The sequence below is a fragment of the Vipera berus genome (assembly GCF_964194415.1).
Source record: "Vipera berus genome assembly, chromosome: 4".
NCBI lineage: Eukaryota > Metazoa > Chordata > Lepidosauria > Squamata > Viperidae > Vipera > Vipera berus.
Window position 1 is genome coordinate 56,594,947 of NC_138206.1, and position 18,610 is coordinate 56,613,556.

Consider the following 18,610-nt stretch of genomic DNA (forward strand, 5'->3'; position numbering starts at 1 on the left):
TCTTTATACGAAATGAAGTATCACCAGCTGCACTTTGCAGATGTTCAAGGCACAGGAATTTCTCTTAGGGAAAACATGTAAAACTTGGGATGTATTTTGGCATGAGTTCTAATGAACTGGGTAACGTTCTGCTTTTATGATTCTCACACATATGATTTCTATCAGTGAATAATAAGAGACTTCATCTTCCACCTTCGCAGTTCTCTTTTCCTAGCTCTGACATCTGCGTTCTGTGGCAGCTTCTTTCTTTTCCCCGTCATTTGAAGGGTGCAATTCTTATTCCTACCACAAGGTGGCCCTTTGAACTCTTTGATACACACCCGGGGCTTCAGCAGGTAAAAGCTCCTTATTGGTTTATTGGAAGCGTGATGCTTCCAAGCAACCCTTTTAAAGAGAAAAGCTAGAAACAGTGCAGAGTGCTCGTAGCCCAGCAGCTCTGCCTTGAGCAAGCGAGAATTGGCTAACTCTCATTTCAAACTCATCATCATGAGTGAGGTGAGTGAAGAAATCCTTTTAATTTAGGAGATGGGGAGAGAGGAAGAAATAGCTGACAAAGCATGAATTCGGTATGAGGCTAAACACAGAAAAATCAGGTTTGGAAGGCTTTAAGGTTGAGTTATGTTAATATGAGAAGAATGTATTGTTTGAAACCATTATTAAGGTTATGTGTGCATCTTACTGTACTTTTCTGACAGTAGGTTATGTACAGCTATTTAATATGCACTCTTTTAAAATCAGTAAGTAACCTTCACTAGTACATTAACCCTATACCAGTTTAACTATGAATAAACTCAGTGAAATGCCATAGAACTTTCTCTGATTAGATATGAATTGATGAAAACTTAAATAAATGCATTGCCTATGGGTTAGTCTTAGGAACTTCTGCAAACTCGGAAGCATCAATTCTGCAGCTTGTAAAAATTCACCGGGGGGGGGGGGATGTGACCTTTAGTTTCTTATTTTTAGGAAATACTTTAATGACGGCTCTCTAGGTATGTATCATATGTTGAGGATATGAAAGAATGTATTTCGGTTCTTGTTCCACATCCTTAAAATGTCAAATCAGACTGTTGCACAAAAGCTAGAAATCAGAGTGATTTGGGGGTAGGTCTGAAAATCATGCTGTTTGTCCCTGCTTCTCCACTGCCTACCTTATACTGCTTTCCAATGATAGAGTATCAGTAGCAATTGTGCTTTTAAAATGCAGAAAATTGTGACTGCCTCCATGTATCTATCTTCATGAAATGGTTTTCTAGTATCAAGGCAGCCATAAGTAGCCCTTGATTGAAAATGTCAGGATAGCTGTACTAGTAGAATAATATTTCTCCTAAGTCTTCCTATTGGACAGGTGTTTCCATGTTATAGGAAAGGTCATTTTGAGCAAGAGCCTAACTTTTTTCCACCACATGCAATAAATTTGCCTCGCACAATATAAATGCAGAAGCAGGTGTTGTTATGGAATACCGTGATCTATTTTTTGAAGACTACCTTCCATTTTGTCTAAAAAGAGAGGGTAGAATGAATGGTGGCGAGAAAGAAATATTGCTTTTTCAGTAGGCATAATACTTTACTTTTTATGGAGCTCTGGCAGCATGTCCATCCCAGGGGACAGAGCTGCCCTAGGACTGAAGAAATTCCTCTTCTGGGTCGCCACAGGCTGATTGAGGACATAGTTAAGAGTGCCATGTGATCAGATTGTTCAGTTTTGAACATGATGCATACAGCTGAATAAATAAACTTGAAAAGGTCAACGTTTTTGTTTAATTACATTAAACTGTCTTTTCTTATATATAGCAAATTAAATGGCTAATTGATCTGGCTTCATGTCCTTTTTTTGTTTTAAGTAAAAAAAGTTTCTTTTAAAACCATATTTGATTTCTCCTGTTCACAGTTATAATCTGATTTTGTTCCTGGTGCCACCAACTGTTTGTAAAATTGTCATTCACAGTACAGCACTACAATATGCATTTAGCTCATCTCAGATAAAATCTTTCTCCCCTTCAGTTCATCAGAAAGTGGAATTTCTCACACACCAAAAATAGCTCTGTAGCAAAAAAAATAATAAGAAACTTAGATTGCTAAACTTGGAATGCTAAACTTAGGCTACATCAGCCATAGGGGAGACTGAACAAAAGCGCATCAACCTTTGCCAGTCATTCAACATCATTTAAAGACTGAATCAGTATTTACAAATCTTTTGTGCCAACAATACGTTTACATTATCCTATAGATATTTTGAAATCCAATGTTACTGTAATTCTGAAAAAAAGTTCTAAGAAAAATCCATCAGAGTATAAAACCACATCCTTTGGTAATTGTCTTTTATTCAAAAATGAAAAAAGAAACCCATGTGAAGGAGAAATTGGGGGGGGAGTTGTAAAAAAGAAAAAAAGAAAAACAGTTTCAGAGATAATTACAATTATTTGAGCTTTTTGTGTGTACACATTTTGGATGACGCATTTGATAGAATATTAATTTGGTGAACTGACCTTTAATTTTGTTTTGTGTCTCCAAGTTTAAGGAGAAGAAATTTGACATACTTTAATAGACATACCAGTAGTAGTTCAAATATGGCTAGGAAAATATTGTCTCCAAATAGATATCCATACTGCTGAAAGAGAATGGACCAAAGGATGTGATTTCATAGTAGAGGTGATTATACATTCAACCAAGTCTAGGATTTTTAGAAATACTTTTCAGTTCATTTATTTCATTTCATTTAATGATTTCTCTAATTTAATTTCTTTATGACAGGGATAAATTTTGCTAGTCTTCTGTGGTTGTAGAAAAAATGAGTAGCATAGTAACATGTTCCTTATTTTGTTCTTATCTTTTTTGTCAGTTAATTTGATATGTATTCTTTTCTTTTTAAATGTTCACTAGAAATTTATTATAATAGTATGATTATAAGAAATTTAAAGGACAGGATATATGCAGTTGAGTGGCTGTCCAGGAAATCAGAACTTGCTTTATTCTTTTTAATAATAACTATATAAAGCTAATACACACATCACATGCACACACACACAATTTTGCAAAGTATTAGAATTTTTCAAAGTCTCTGTACAATCCAGTGAGATTTTTATGTGTGTATATCTGTATACCTATAGATATCTGTATATCTATCTTTCACTGCTTGCTTTTTGCATATTCAGCACAGAGTCCTAAACATAAGCCAAGGTAACATAAGAATGGAGTTAAGGCAGCTGGCTCAGTTCCATTGCCTGTACTGACTTTATAGCTTAACACTTCCATCAGCCTCTTTGTACCATCAGAAGGATAAATGTGGTAGAAGCTAAGAAAAAATAATAAATGCATACTGAGTCTTTGGATTAAACATATATAACAATAAATAACCAATCTGTCAATACACTTCTATTTTCATAACGACTGAATTTAATTTAAACCTTAATTTAAACCTCAAAATTACTTTAAAAAACAGCAGAAAAAATATAATAGTATTTTACAATATATTGACTCTATTTTAAAATATATTTTAAGATAAAAGAACCTCTCCCCAACTCAAAACAATATAGGAGCCCTCTAAAGTCAACAGGGCTGAATCTAAAGCCAAAAGAGGGCCAATTAGTTAAGACCCTGTGATGCCCAAATTGGGAGTGGGATAACTTTCCTGACTGCATCACTTAGTCAATTGATCCTCGTGTGTGCACACAAGCTGTACAACTCAATAGTGCCTTGGATGTATAGCTAGCTATAATTAGGACAAATGGGGTACTTGCCAGTTTGATAAAGAATTCTGCAGCTGACATAAGGTGGGTGGGGTGAGGGAAGGAAAACAGAGATTAAAGATCACTTAATAATTTGAGTTGACATCCCTTTATTAGATGGGTGGGGACCTGCCAGTTGAGGAAAGGGAGCAAAAAGTATCTTATAGTTGTCACTTTGCCTACGCTTTCACTTGGGACAGGTTTACCCTTCCAGGTTTTGCTGATAGGACTATTTAAAAAGATAAGTAACCACATACATTTTTACAACTGCTTTGAGAATAGCTACATCAGCATAGTCATGAAATATCATTCCATTAATGGAGAAAGGAGGTTGTAGAGATACATTTTAGGGACGCGGTGGCTCAGTGGGTTAGGACGCTGAGCTTGTCGATCGGAAGGTCGGCAGTTTGGCGGGTTGAATCCCGAGTGCCGCGTAACAGAGTGAGCGCCTGTTACTTGTCCCAGCTTCTGCCAACCTAGCAGTTCGAAAGCACGTAAAAATGCAAGTAGAAAAATAGGGACCACTCCGGTGGGAAGGTAACAGCGTTCCGTGCGCCTTTGGCGTCTAGTCATGCCGGCCACATGACCACGGAGACGTCCTCGGACAAACGCTGGCTCTTCGGCTATGAAACGGAGATGAGCACCGACCCCTAGAGTCGGAAACGACTAGCACGCATGTGCGGGGGAACCTTTACCTTTACCTTTAGAGATACATTTTATACCTTTGGACAGCTTATTATTGCTATTGATGTGATAATTACAGTTGCAAATACTAATGCAAGGGTGCTAAAGAGAAAATATCTACTTGGTTGTGGGGAGAATAATTCACTAATGTTGATAATACTATTACGTTGACATAAGGACCATTAAAATCACCCCCAAAACAAATATTTGCAAAATGCAGTCTGTTTTTAAAAATTATCCTGAAAATCTCCATTAACTTTGGACCTCATTGCCTCATTGAAGTTGGTCTTCTCTACTTCTGCCAATATTGTAATGTGATTCTTGTTGTCCAGGGACTTTTCTGAACCTTTTGGTAAATATCTAAGAAAATGCTATTATGTATTGATAGGCAAAATCCAACCCCATCTAGTCTGATGTTTTCTCCTTCTGCAGCTTTTGGAAAAATACTACGATTCTTTTAGAGTTCTTCCATGTGCAAAGCTGTTTCCTCCATAAACCTTTGCAAATTTATCATGATTTCAAGGTGGGGACAAGGCAAAACAAAATCACCAACAGCGTGTGAAAGGCTGGCAGCTTAAGTTCTTAACCTTTTATAATAAAAGTTTCTGAACAAGCTTAATTATGAGGATTAAAAGCCTAAGGCTTCCCAGAGTTTATGCTGGCAATAAAGACTGTGAACACTGCCTAGAGTCATTTGTTAGAGCTTAGAAACAAATCTTATTCCTGTTGCTAGTTAGCCTCCTTGAAGTTAATAATTGCATTTACGTCCTCTAATAATCCTGTTTTATTTATTTATTAAATTTACATTATCGATAAGGCAACTCTTTTATTGATGCAACCACAAAGAGTTCATTGGTGGAGCCTTGGTGGAGCAGTGGGCTAATACCTCCTTAAGTAACACCAGCTGCCTGCAATTAGTGCAGGTTCGCATCCCACCAGGCTCAAGGTTGACTCAGCCTTCCATCCTTCCGAGGTAGGTAAAATGAGGACCCAGATTGTTGGGGGCAATAAGCTGACTTTGTAATAATGTCACTTGGGGGGGGGTGAAAGCCCTAATAAGCAGGCATATACATAGAATGAAGGCTATTGCTAAGCACATTGATTTGTGCTTTAGATTGTAAGCCGCCCTGAGTCTTCGGAGAAGGGCGGGATATAAATGGGATTAAAATAAATAAAATAAAATTTATTAAACCACATTGTAAACCATGGTTTATAAGCTTAGCATGTTTACATAACCATGCTAAGGAAAAGACAAATAAGTGATGTTAAGGCTTAGTGTTACGTGTGAACAAGTGTAGGAAAAAGAGACCAAGGAACTAGCAGGTGCAGAGGCCCTTTTAGTGACATATAATGTGAATGTTTTAATGTTCCCTTCATTCAACAATCAGGTTTTGAATTTTTATTCCAACAAATGTGTGTTCAGTGCATGCAAAATACAGTAGACAAAGCAATATTTTTCATTAGCTTCTACACAAGTTATCCAACTCCTTATTAACCTCCTTTTCACCCATTCTTTCTTTTTAAAAAAATCTCTCAATCTCCACTTGCTCTTAGTGAAATCTTAGTGAATGTTCCTATTTTATAACACCACAGTTTTGGATATATGATTTATTTCTGATAACTTTTTTTCCTGGAAATGAACCAAAGAATCCAATGTTGCTATGCTTGCAATTTGCAAAGCAGGGGAATATTGACCTTTAAAAAACAAAACAAAACAAAAAAACAGCTCTTGTATTCATTTCCTGTAGCTATAGCCTTTAAAGATGAAAGGGAGAAAAGGAACAAGCAATGAATGAATCTATTACTAAGGCAAATATCTCTAGGAGTGATATTAATGCATGTTTTTCAAAAATCTAGTACTGTATTGTTTATCTCATAGATTTTGCACAAGGCTAATAATCTCACAGAGACGGGAAGCCAAATTTGTTTCTTTATTTAAGACGTGGAATGTTGGTCCATGGTGTTTTGTTTTGTTTTAATTTTGATGAGCAGAATTTTCTTGGAACAGACTTGTAGAATGAACCATCCATTCATGCAGTTCAAAGGCAGAAATTCATTCATATGGGATTTTCTTCTCTTGTTTCGATACACACCCTTAACAAATTTTATTTTCAAGATATTGGCTCATAGGATCAGAGTCTGAATCAGATCAGATGCAACAAGGTCTATGCTACTAGCTGGGATCTTATCCATAGCCACAGGATTCTGCTAAATCCATATTCTAAGAAGAAGCCCACTGCTGAGCTTTAGACTGTCCTTCAGTTCTTGCAACTTGCCTCTTTGGGTATGTGAGTTCTCCCCAGCTACTTTTCTCTGTGATTATGCAGACTGGATCCAGATAAATTAGCAAGGAAAGAGGCAGCCACCATTAGTAAGCAGAAAGTTAGTTTAGTTCCAGGACATGCAGGTAGTCTGTCTTTCTGAACATGATTGCATTGAGTAAGTACCGTAATTAAAATAGTAATGGATTGCTTAGTGTGCCCAGTGGGTTTAAAAATATCACTCAGCTACTCATTTTTGTAATGTAGAATACCGGAAGCTAAGTAAAACTAAAATTCAGCAGTGGCATATAAAGTGGCAGCGATTAATATTGATCCCTTTGGTGCTTTCATTGAGAAGAATAGATTATTGCAATGGGCTGAAGCTCTTGCTACTCCAAACCAGCATAATTTAAGATTAAAAAAAAAAGAAATGATGCTTTAATCAACTAAATGCACATAACACACAGGGAAGCAAATATGCCGTAAGTAAGGACTTCTAGCCTTAGTTAAAAGGCTTATTCATTTACGTATTTCAATTCTGTTGTAACAACACATAGGCTACTCTTCAAAACAGAGAGTAAGCATCCACCCGCATGAATGCCTGCTATGGCCTTGCCCATTTGGCTTTGTTAACCCATTTAGTGTATTATTCAATGTTCCCCAAAATATTAAGTGAAACCCCCGTCTCCCCAAATATTTGCTTCTTTCTGCCTTAAATAGTGCTCTATTTATTATACCACCCATCAGTGACTGAGTACTTATAAATAAAAAAAACCTATAAAACCCTTACAAAAATATGCATGACAGGGAGAATTCCCTCAAGCCACCAGCCACTCTTGCAGGTTGACAGAACCGGATCCTCATATCAATTGACAGAACCAGGTCTTAACACTCTTCTAGAAAGCCAGAAGAGTGAGGACCAACCTCACCTCAGGGAGCAAGATGTTCTGTTGGGCAGAGGGAACAGCAGAGAAGGTTCTTTTCCTAGACCCGGTCAGTTGGATTCTTTTAACCAACAAGATCCGTGATATATCCTCCCTGCCTGATCAGGTGAGGCTTGACGTAATTGGGACGAGACAATTCCTCAGGTAACCTGGATCCATGTCATGAAGGGCTTTTAACTTCTGGTCTCTTGTTTGCTGGCCTTCTTTTGCCTACATGGTAATGCCGTTCTGTATTCTACAAAACAGCTACTAGCCAGAAAACAGGACAGCAAAGAGAGTCAGGGCATCATCATTATTCCAGTAGTTTTTTTCCACTGCTAGTGAAGCAAGGCTCTGAGCACATGGTACGTTACTTAAGCTGATGCCCTCCAGACATTTTAAAAAAAATTATGCGCCTTGTCCTTAGCCAGCAAGCTCATTTGCAATGGTGACTAGGACGATGGAAATTGCATTGTAAACCCTTGGAGGGTACAGTCTTTGGGAACTGTTCTCAAGCAACTGCTTTCTCAAAACATCGAGAAAATTAGACAATATATTAAGCAAGTTATGTGCATTTCAATTTATTTCCTATATGCTACCTTTTTCCCTCCTCTTCCCCTCCCCAGTTTTATTGATATTAAATGCTATTTGAACAAGTTCTGACATACTGAAGGGATGGATCTTGCCCCTGTTCTTCTGGCTAATAAGAATGTTCTGAAAATCTATACATAATAAATTGGCTAAGATCCAGGTTATTAACATCGTGAATACATGTAAACGTATACACGCAGATGGTGCTTGAAATAAAAGTGGCCCCATTTGTGAAAGATGCTGTAATTTTATCATGCCTGAGGGCATTCGAGTTTCATTGCCCTGAATATCCAGCAGTCACCTAGGTAACAAGGGATGCATTTGTAATGTTTTATAGTTTCCAAAATTGCCATCCCTATTCCTCCTGCAATATAGCCTTCACAAACTGTGAATAAAATGTAGCATTACACTTCCTCTGCCACACAAGTAATAATCCATCAGATACTTTTGCACAAAGCACGCAATCTATCTCCTGTTATAATAAGAGAAGCATTTTCAAAACAGTAAAGAATGAATGAAACAGGATGCTATTCAAAAGCCGTTCCCCCAATCCTGGCTTAAACTGACCTTTATCCATCCAGTAGACATAAAGGTTACTTTTCTTATCCCTATCCTGTTGGTATTGCACCTCTTCTGGGGCCCCATCATATGATGTTTTATTGTTCCGGAGGTGCACTAGTCTCTGCCACTCTCTTTCAGCACCTCCCTATCTACCAATCAGGGCACTGCAGCAGAAAGGGGGAGGGTCTCACTTCAGAATCTGCCTTCTCTAGACGCATCTGTCTGCCTCTCCTCCCACGTCTCACGGGGCCATCCCCCAAGTTAAAATAATGTGAAACAAAGAACTATGGAAGACATCAGTGCAGAAACAACCTTATCGAGGAGAGACCCATGGTTGTGTTGCTTAGCTTGGCTTTGCGAATCAGGATAACTGACACTGACAAGCTGCTGAGAACAGTAGGCAACTAGTGGACCCTTGACGACTGCAATTTCCTTGCCACATGTATTTCTTTTCTACGGGCATATAATCTATTTCAGCGAGCTAACTTTAGTTAGAATAACAGTTTTTCATTCTGATCCGGAGTTCTATGAAGTTTTTCCAAAATGCCACTAAACAATGAAAGGCAAATGCTCTGTGCAATTACGCTCTTTTTATATCCCTGCAGTAGCAGGAAAGCAGATTTAAAACGCAGCCTTCCTCCCACCATTTTCCTTACATAAGGACTTTCTGGTACCATAAGTTCTGTAACCCCAGCTCTGTCTCCCATCTCTCTAGCTATCTTCAGCACAAATGAAGGACTGTTAATGGAATACAGAGCTTAAGGGACATGGACTCACCACAGTGTAATACCTGGTGGTGACAACAATCCCTCTCAGTTGGCTGCAGCTCTTGGTATTTTTGAAACAAAGGTGTTCATTTCTCTGCAATGACAGGTATTCAGAACTTTAGATTCCTCTTTGAGGCCCAGTGCCTTTGGCATGGCAGATTCCAAAATTGGCTGAAAATAAGATGTTGAGTAAAGTTAGCAACCACCACTGCAAAACTATGACCACAACGAGCAGTCCTTCTATTCTCTTTCAGGTCATCATTTTCTCTAATAAAGGTGTGGAATTAATATGAAATCATTTGTTGGGGACAAGTGTTTGCCATTAATTAATATACAGTAGTGTTCTGAAAGACAGCTTTTAACTAAATAACAGCTAGATTTGCTGCCTGGAAAATTTAATTATCTTCTAATCTCACTTTCCTCTCTGTTTATAGCTCAAATCTTCTTAAAAACAAAAGCAAAACTCTTCTTCCACTGAAGGATCATTTCTATTCTAATGCCTGTCTTTTTCCCTTCCTCTGTACCTTTTTCAGTACTCACTGTGAATCTGTCAGCTGAGTTCATTGCACAATCCCCACAGCAGGTTTTGAATTTTCCCTTATACTTCAGCATCTCTTTTTACCAGGCTTTGCAGAAAGGCTTTGTGCAGAGGCCTATGATGTGATCAGTTTAGTTCTGGGGTTGTATTTTACCATTTTATAATCATTATTCACTGGCTCAAAATGTTAGGTGTTGGACAGAATATAATTATCATTCAACAAGAATTACACTGCTAGTCATTCTGATTTGGAGATTAATCTCAAAATTAATTTTCAGCACTTTATCCTTTGTTGTCCAGTGCACACACCCCAAAAAATTTCTTGCTGTGTTCAGAACACTTTCCCAACCAACATGCTGGCTGGGGAGCCGTGGGATTTGAAATCCACACATCTTAAAGTTGCCTAGGCTGAAAAACAATGCCCTAGAGCCTTGGGTGTGCCCAGAACCTTTCCCAGATCTGTACTGAATTGTAATTTTTGGAGAAACGGAAAGGGAAAAGTATTAAATATATGAGGGATATTGCTACTAACTGCACTTAGCTGAATCCCTTAAGATAGCCTCTTCCAATACTTTTTCTTTTAGGGTCTAAAAAAAAAATCCACTTCCTGCTGCCTTTAACCCTGAGACGTGTCCTACTTCTGATATAAATTTGCCTGTTTAATGAAAGCCGTACCCCAGCATGAGATATTTGGAAGCATAACATTTATAGCAGGTACAAGCTCCATGCTACAACACAAGATCCTCTCTGTTTGGAGGACCTGATGTGATTGTGAGAACGCCTATCTGGGCCTTGCCACCCTTTTCAAATCTTCTACTAGGTGCTTCTTAGAAAGCACTAATAGCTGCAGCTGTTGTGCTGCTGCCAGAATTTTACAACTGGTGAAGCTTGCTGAAAAGAACTCCCTTACAAGGATTTAGCCAAGCCTTCCAGGATGGCTTCAACTGCATTTCTCTGGAATCTGTACTGGAAAATTGTAATGAGCTCATTTGGCAAAGAACCTAATTTTTCTCTGCCCGGTTGTCTTCGACTCTTTCCTCACTCCTTCTCTGTTTATAATTGTTGTGAAAGCTGCTACACGACTGAGTTTAGCTGGCCTTTCTCTCCTTTGTTCTTCTGTTGTCTATCTTTGTCAGCTTTAGTTAGCTCACCTCCCTTTACTACTTTCTCCTTCCTCTCTGTCTTTTATCTGCCTCATGTTTTTTGGAGGTGTCCTGAGACCAAGCTCAGTTTGCATAGAGAAAGGGGTACACATTCTCCACCTTCTTCTAGCTTCCTCAGAAAGCGAGAGATTTTGGAATACTCTGCCATATTAAGTTGGGTAAAACTGATGCCTTAATCGACCCCTTAAACCTTTTTTTCTTGATTATTCAGCTAATTTTATATTTGGGCATATAATTCATATTTCACTGGTCTCCTACAGGGATTTGTTTGTTTTTAGATATCTCAATATTACCACCTCTTGTAGAACAGAAAGGCCCAACAGACAGATAATACCTTCTCTCATTTTTACATCAGTAAACAAGGCAGCTAAATGCACAGAAATCAATCAAAGAGTGGAAGTAATTTCCCTATTCACAGAACTGCATAGGATTGCAAGTACATCAGGGGTCCCCAACCTTGGCAACTTTAAGACCTGTGGAGTTCAACTCCCAAAATTCTCCAGCCAACCACCAGATTTTATGGTGATGTGAACATTCTGAATTTTGAATACCACACTTAAGTAAAAATGTAGATGTACACATTATTTTAATCAAACATCACTAATGTCTTGCTCATGTTTAGGACGCATATATATGGAAAAACATATCAAACCTCACTCTGTTCTTAACAATTATATATTAACTTTAGGCTCTCAGACAAAAAAACATGCATGATGAAAAATGTATTTATGTGAACAGCAACTCTCACAAACAGGGTTTTCTTGTTTCCTTTTTTATTTCTTGTATTCCTTGCTTTTGTAATCCAACAAGTACTCAAGGCAGTGAACAAAATTTTAAAAAGCAAAGCATCTAAAAGTTAAAAGCATAAACTAAAAGACAAAACTAAACAATTAAAATCCTGGCAAAAGAGATGCATTGTTATACATTTTGAAATGCTAAAAGGGGGGGGGGAAGAAAAGTGCTCCATAGGTTAGCTCTCCTATTGCCTTAACAGCTAGGCAGGTTCACAATGGGATAGGTAGTCCTTTAGACAGGAAGATCACAAACTACAAATGGTTACATTTGATCTTGTAGTATCCCTGCTACTTAGGAGTAAAATTCCCTCTTCACACAACAAAAAGGACTAGGGGAGATATGATAGCAATGCTCCAGTATTTGAAGGGCCACAAAGAAGAGAGGTTCAACCTATTTTTCAAAGCACCAGAAGGCAAGACAAGAAACAATGGATGGAGAGGAAAAAATGAAATGAGAGAAGCAACCTAAAACTAAGGAGAAGTTTCCTAACAGTGAGAACAATTAACCGGTGGAACAGTTTGCCTTCAGAAGTTGCGGGTGTCCCCTCATTAGAAGTTTTCAAGAAGAGACTTGTCTGAAATGGTATAGGTTCGTTCTCCTACTCATGCAGGAAGTTGGACTAGTTGATCTCCAATGTCACTTCCAACTCTGTTCTTCTATGTTCTAACATTATACAGTAGGCAATGTAGCAGCTGTACATGACACTGCAACTTCATTCTATATAAAGGTAACATGAAGATAGGCCTCAAGTTATCAGAAGTTTTTTGATTCTGGTAGATAAATGTCAGGTATGAAATAATTTGAAGGAGTTGCTCCTTCCCCAGTTAGCTTTTAAAATATGATTATTTATAGTGTAAATATACTGTAATTTAAAATACGCCATTCGGGTCCAGTTCCTTTTTTGCACTCTAATGAGAATAATGACCACATCCTTTATTATAATAGGATAGAAATAACAGCAATCTATTCCATGTGGGAGGACAGGAACAGCTAACCATGTCTTTTGACTTACCCTTTGTAAAGGAAGCATAGGGTATTTACCAAAATGTACATGCAGTAGCAATATAAGTTGTTCTATTTCCATGAAATTACACATAGCCACACATGTAGATAAATATTTCAAGGGGGTTGGGGACATCAGGGAATTGCCTTTTCTTTTCAGATGTCTGCAAAATCATTTTGAAATACTATTAAATTTCTACAGGAGAAATATTTCTGATTCCAGGATCCTTGAATCTGGGTCTGCCAAAGAATAGGCTTACTTCAAAATTTGTTGTATTCACATAATTTGAATTCTATTTCATTCCCATTATTCTGATAGGAACAGAAATTACAGTATTCTCAATTATAGTTTACCTAACGACTAGCACGCATGTGCGGGGGAACCTTTACCTTTACCTTTAAGAATATAGAGGATATGTCTTCTTATTAGCAAGCTTGGTGATGATGTATTACTCTACAGTTGGGTGGCAGATTGTAACTACAAGTACTTGAAGGATTGGATCCCTGACTTCCCTATTAGAAAACCTGGGCTGATCCTCTCTTATAATGGTCCCACAATTCTTGGTATACCCACTGACCTTATGCTACTACAGAGACAAGGATAATGTTATGAAGTAGCAGATGCGCTCCCACTGACCTCATTTTTCTCCTAAACCATGCATAACTCATAACTTGGTAACTTCTAATTTAGATTACTACAGCACACTCTACTTGGGGCTGCTCTTGAAGACCACCAGGAATTTATAGCTGTTTCAGAATACAGCAGCACACATGATGTTGAGTGTTTTTAGGTTTGCCCTTGTTACATATCTGTTGTGCAAGCCACACTAGTTCCCAGTTTTCTTCCAGGTGCAATTTAAGGTGCTAGATGGCATGGGACCATTTGTCTCATGCAGTTGGTGTTGGCACAATTCAAGTCCTTTCCCTTAAACATTACCTCTTTGTGTGTCTATGGAAGTGTGATTTTTTTCCCATTGCAGTCCCTACCCTATGGAACACCCTCCCCCTGAGACCTTGAACTCTGAAAGACCCCTGCCCTTTTATCATTCCGGAGAGCACTTAAAACCTGGCTCTTCCTCCAGGCATTGGGGTAGGACAAGATCAGGGTGGCGATGAGAATGTGGGGGCATCAGAGAAGTATGGCTGTGGTGCCAAGTTTTTGTGTTTTTACTTTTATTGCTGTTTTATACTGTTTATATAGTTTTATTAGTTGTAAGCTGCTCAGAGATGTTCACGTTTTATTTTTGCAAGTCTGCATAAGACCTTTATCAGACTACAAAACATGTGAATTTTATGTTTGCCTTTTCCTATCCATTTTAAGCAATACCATTTTTGGAAGTTGCCTTGCAAATATAAATCATGCGTCCTGATTTTCAGAGGCATCCAAAAATAGGTTGACTGTAATTGAATTAAAATGAAAGTAAATTAAGGGTGACATACAGTACTTGGATTACCCAGTGCAGCCCTAGCAATCTAACTAAATTGTTTAAAATCAATATCTAGGCTCGTGCAGGAAAAAAAGGATAACTGCATCAAATACTGCAGAAATATACTACAGAATACTGCCACCCTGGTTCACAAAGCAGTCCCTGAAAAATTAGTGTCTTCATTCAAAATTTATTAAAAATATGAAGTCAATTCTGAATGGCTTCACATACCATATATCCATTTTGCTTTCTTTTGCATTCCTTTAAAAAAAATCTCCATATCTTCCCAGGCCATTTGGATGAAATTTGTTAATTGTTATAAGTTCTTATTAAAAATAAACTAAATTCAGCTCAGACAACATAGAGTGGACCTCAATATATCTCCCTGCAATATGGCAGAGGAGCCTGTCAGAAAATTAGAGATGGCAGTAATCCAAATTTAGGAGTGAATTCCACATAAATATTGACTGATTCAAACTCAGTCTCTTAAGCATAATATACTCATGCCCTCTGCATGGATCAATAAATCTGTCAGTTCCATGTTCTCATGGTCTTCACTTTGGTTTAAATGTGAAGTACCTTCTGCTTATTTATGAAAAAATGCACATGTCATCTCTGTTCCTCCTCCTTCTTCATGGAAAAACCTCACTCTTAAAGATTTTCCATCACCCACATCTCTCCCTTGAAATATGGGGAGAATTACTTCCATAGCCTTCCACATTTCCTCTGTTGATACTGGGATTCAGTGTTAGGTTAACCTATAACATCTTCCCTGTTGATGGGCAATGAGGATGGGAAGACAACATCTTCTTGTTCTTTGTATTATTCCTGCCGTATTGTGGGGTCCGCAATTTTGTATTTCGCCTGCCACTTCACCTGGTCTGCAGCATCTCGCATGTCTGCATCTCAAGTGTTGTTTTAGGTTCAATGCATAATTATGACATTAAAATCTAGCCAGCTTGTCGCAGAGTCTGATGCCTACCCTTATACTTTCTCATCCAGGCTTGGGACTGGCAATGATGGAGTTGATGGGATGATAACATGGGAGCAGATATTCCCCTTCCTCTTTCAGAGAAGATAATGGGAAGAAAAATCCTTCTACCAGGACAACTGTTGCCCTATTGAAGGATCATGGCCCTGGGTAGCAGCTCCCTGAGATACAGTGCCCATTCTTCCTGAAAAATAAAAATAAAGGTAGAATAGGGAAGTGAAATCTTGTAACCAATGTTTTTCAGCCTTGCAGCTATTTCCAAATTATGTTGATGGCATTATTTGGGGCATTTCTTCCCTAAAATAAAGACTCCAAAGGGTGTGCTGGAAAAGCTTCTGCAAGACAACCAGTGTTGTCTTTTTAATCCCTTTTAATTCTGCCCCACCTATCCAACAACAACAAAGTCATTTGAGCACCCTCTAAGGTCAAATAAAAATAATAACAACAGCAGCAATTTTCCTTGGCATTAAACAAATGGCAAATAGGATAGGAAAGATAGAAATAGACGAAAAGAATTAATATAGATAGTTTAAGGCTTTTTAGTTCAGAAAAAGAATTTCAACTTTTTCAGAGCTAGCAATGGAATTGTGACATTTCTGGAAACATAAGGTTTATGCGACATAATTCTCAAGATAATGCATATCATTCACTTTGGTTTATATTATACCTTTGGCTTGTATTATGCTTTTTTCACTTTCCCTTTTTATAATGACAGATTTAAAATGAATTTGGTTTTCTGTGCAGTTTTAATGATGTCTCTTTGATGTTTTGCAAAACCAGTAACTTAAAAATTTATATGGCCCCAAGCAGCCATAAACTGCATTTCTTCTTAAGCTTCATAACAACAACATTGTTTATCTTTTTAATGTATAATCATTGTGTTTTTATATTCATGTTAATTGTAGCTGAGATAGCTCATCAGCAAGAGGTGGTGAAAGAAATTATTCAGAAGTCTTTACCATGACTAATGGTATTTGCTTTGTGCAACTTGATGGCTTCTAGATGTGTGGGACTATAACTCGCATGAACTCTATTGACTACAAAAAATAGGAATTATGGGACAAGGTGTCCAACACATATGGAATTCATCTGCTTGGAGAAGACTCTAGCATCATTTTAGTGTACTTACTTGATGTATTCTCAGTTTTCAACCATTTCTTAAAAATAAAGTGAATCATTAAAACATACAATTTGTTAGAAGCTGATGGAGGAAATTAGTAGACTACTTCTGACTTTGAAATGGACCAGATTGTTTTCCACTAATTAGCAAATAGCTTGTTCATTGCAAGGCCAGTTTGAATTTGCTCCGGCCCTTACCCATAGGTGTCTGCACACTCTAGATGCCTTTCACACTGAGTCAACTTTGGGTTGGACATCCCCAGGTTTAGTCATAACGGCAATTTTGTCAGCAAACCAGAACCCTATAGTGGAACTGGATATAAACTGCTTAAACAAAATATGGAAAAGATGATTTACTTTCCTCTCATAAAGGACATGGCTTAGTAAGTCCCTTTGCAGAAAATAATTGAGGATACTATGTGTATGTGACATGGCTTAGTACAGGGGTGTCAAACTGCCAGCCCACAGGCTGGATGCATCATAGCAAAAGCACACCCACCCCATTGCTGGCAATGGCAAAAAAGTCGCGATACGTCGCAACACATCACGTGACATTGCGAGTTTGACATCACTGCTTTAAAACATCTCCTTATATCCTGAAGAAGTGACTCTAATAGAAGGAATATTAACTCTACTCAAGGCCATCAGGATGTTGATTTATATTTCAAAAATGTCTTCCCTACATTCTTTTACCGACTAATCATAATCAGACATTCAATATGCAGGAGTCTCAAAGGCAATTTATGATAGTTATTGACTAGATAGACCCAGATAAAAATAATAAAGAATCTTGTGTCACTTTAAAAACTAACATATTTATTATAACATTAGTTTCCATGGTCTAGGACAGGCATATCAAACTGCCGGCCCACGGGTCAGATGCACCATCCCAATATTGCGCCCTCCCCATTGCTGGCAATGGGGAAAAAGTCACGATACGTCACGCGACATCACATGACGTCATGAGTTTGAGATGCCTGGTCTAGGAGCTTGAGGCAAGTGGTCCTGAACTGGAGGGAGAAACCTTCATTAAGATTTAAACATTTATTTTTAACTACATGTTTGTATTGCTGGTCTCCAAGACATTCAGGCAGCATCCATTGCTTTCTCCTCTCTTCACTGAATCTTCACACCATCCCTTATGGAGGGATCTAAAGTCAATGAATAGTGCTGTAGTTGGGGGAATCTGACTCTTTCCAATATTAGCCCAAACACTCTCATTACTTCACAACTTACTCTCTGCAAAACTATTGCAACAGCAGTGTCACTGTTGAAAGTCTTAGATGCAGCTGGCCTCTGAACTGAAAGAAAATGCTTGCATTAGTAATTGCTGATTATCTTCAGCAACACATAGTGCCAGCTTTATTTGTTGTAGAAATATTGCTCATTTAAACTAGCTCCCTTCAGTTTTGATTGAAAAGTTCCTATACTTTTATTGCAATACCATTCTCTTGTTTTGGTTTTCCCTTCAATTGTTGAAACATGAAATAATTTTTCATGCTAATCAGCAGATCAACCTATTTTCTCCTATGCACTGATCCAATAAAAATTTGTGGAGGGCAGGGGGTTAGACATGTCAGAAAGGGTATTGAATTCATTTCTGCAGGCCCAGTTCAGGAAGCTACTGAATAGCAAGGGATGATTTGCACTGTGAGCTACCTCTGATCAAGACAGTGTCCTCTTTCAGTCAGTTCTTTTCATGATTCACACTGGAACAAGAAAGATTCAGTGAAAATATTGATACAGTATGTAGCTACAGTGAAAAGGCAGAAACTCATATTGGTGTCAGGGAATTATTAGGCAAGGAGTCAAAATTAATTTTGCCAGATGAATACAACACAGGGAGGTAGGAAATGGCTTTCTATCTCATAATCTTTGAATTATGAGAGTCCATCCAAGAAAGCTAAATAGTTTGAGTTTCAGCCAGATGTACGAAAATAATTTTTCACACAATGTATAGTTATGGAATTCTTTAACAGAAAAGGTAATGGTGGCGATCAACTTAAATGGCTTTCATATGAATTAAACAAATTTTAGAAATAAATATATCACGAAGCCTT

The 18,610-nt window shown here is 37.9% G+C and overlaps 1 protein-coding gene across 1 annotated transcript in view; it reads left to right on the plus strand.

The window, feature by feature from the left end:
* The first annotated feature begins 418 nt into the window (after positions 1 to 418).
* PCP4 (Purkinje cell protein 4) overlaps positions 419 to 18,610 on the plus strand; it is a 63,329-nt gene continuing 45,137 nt past the window's right edge. Inside the window, exon 1 of the mRNA XM_081327766.1 lies at positions 419 to 495. Within this exon, the coding sequence (XP_081183892.1) occupies positions 487 to 495 (9 nt within the window). The 5' untranslated portion in view covers positions 419 to 486. The remainder of the gene's footprint in view (positions 496 to 18,610) is intronic.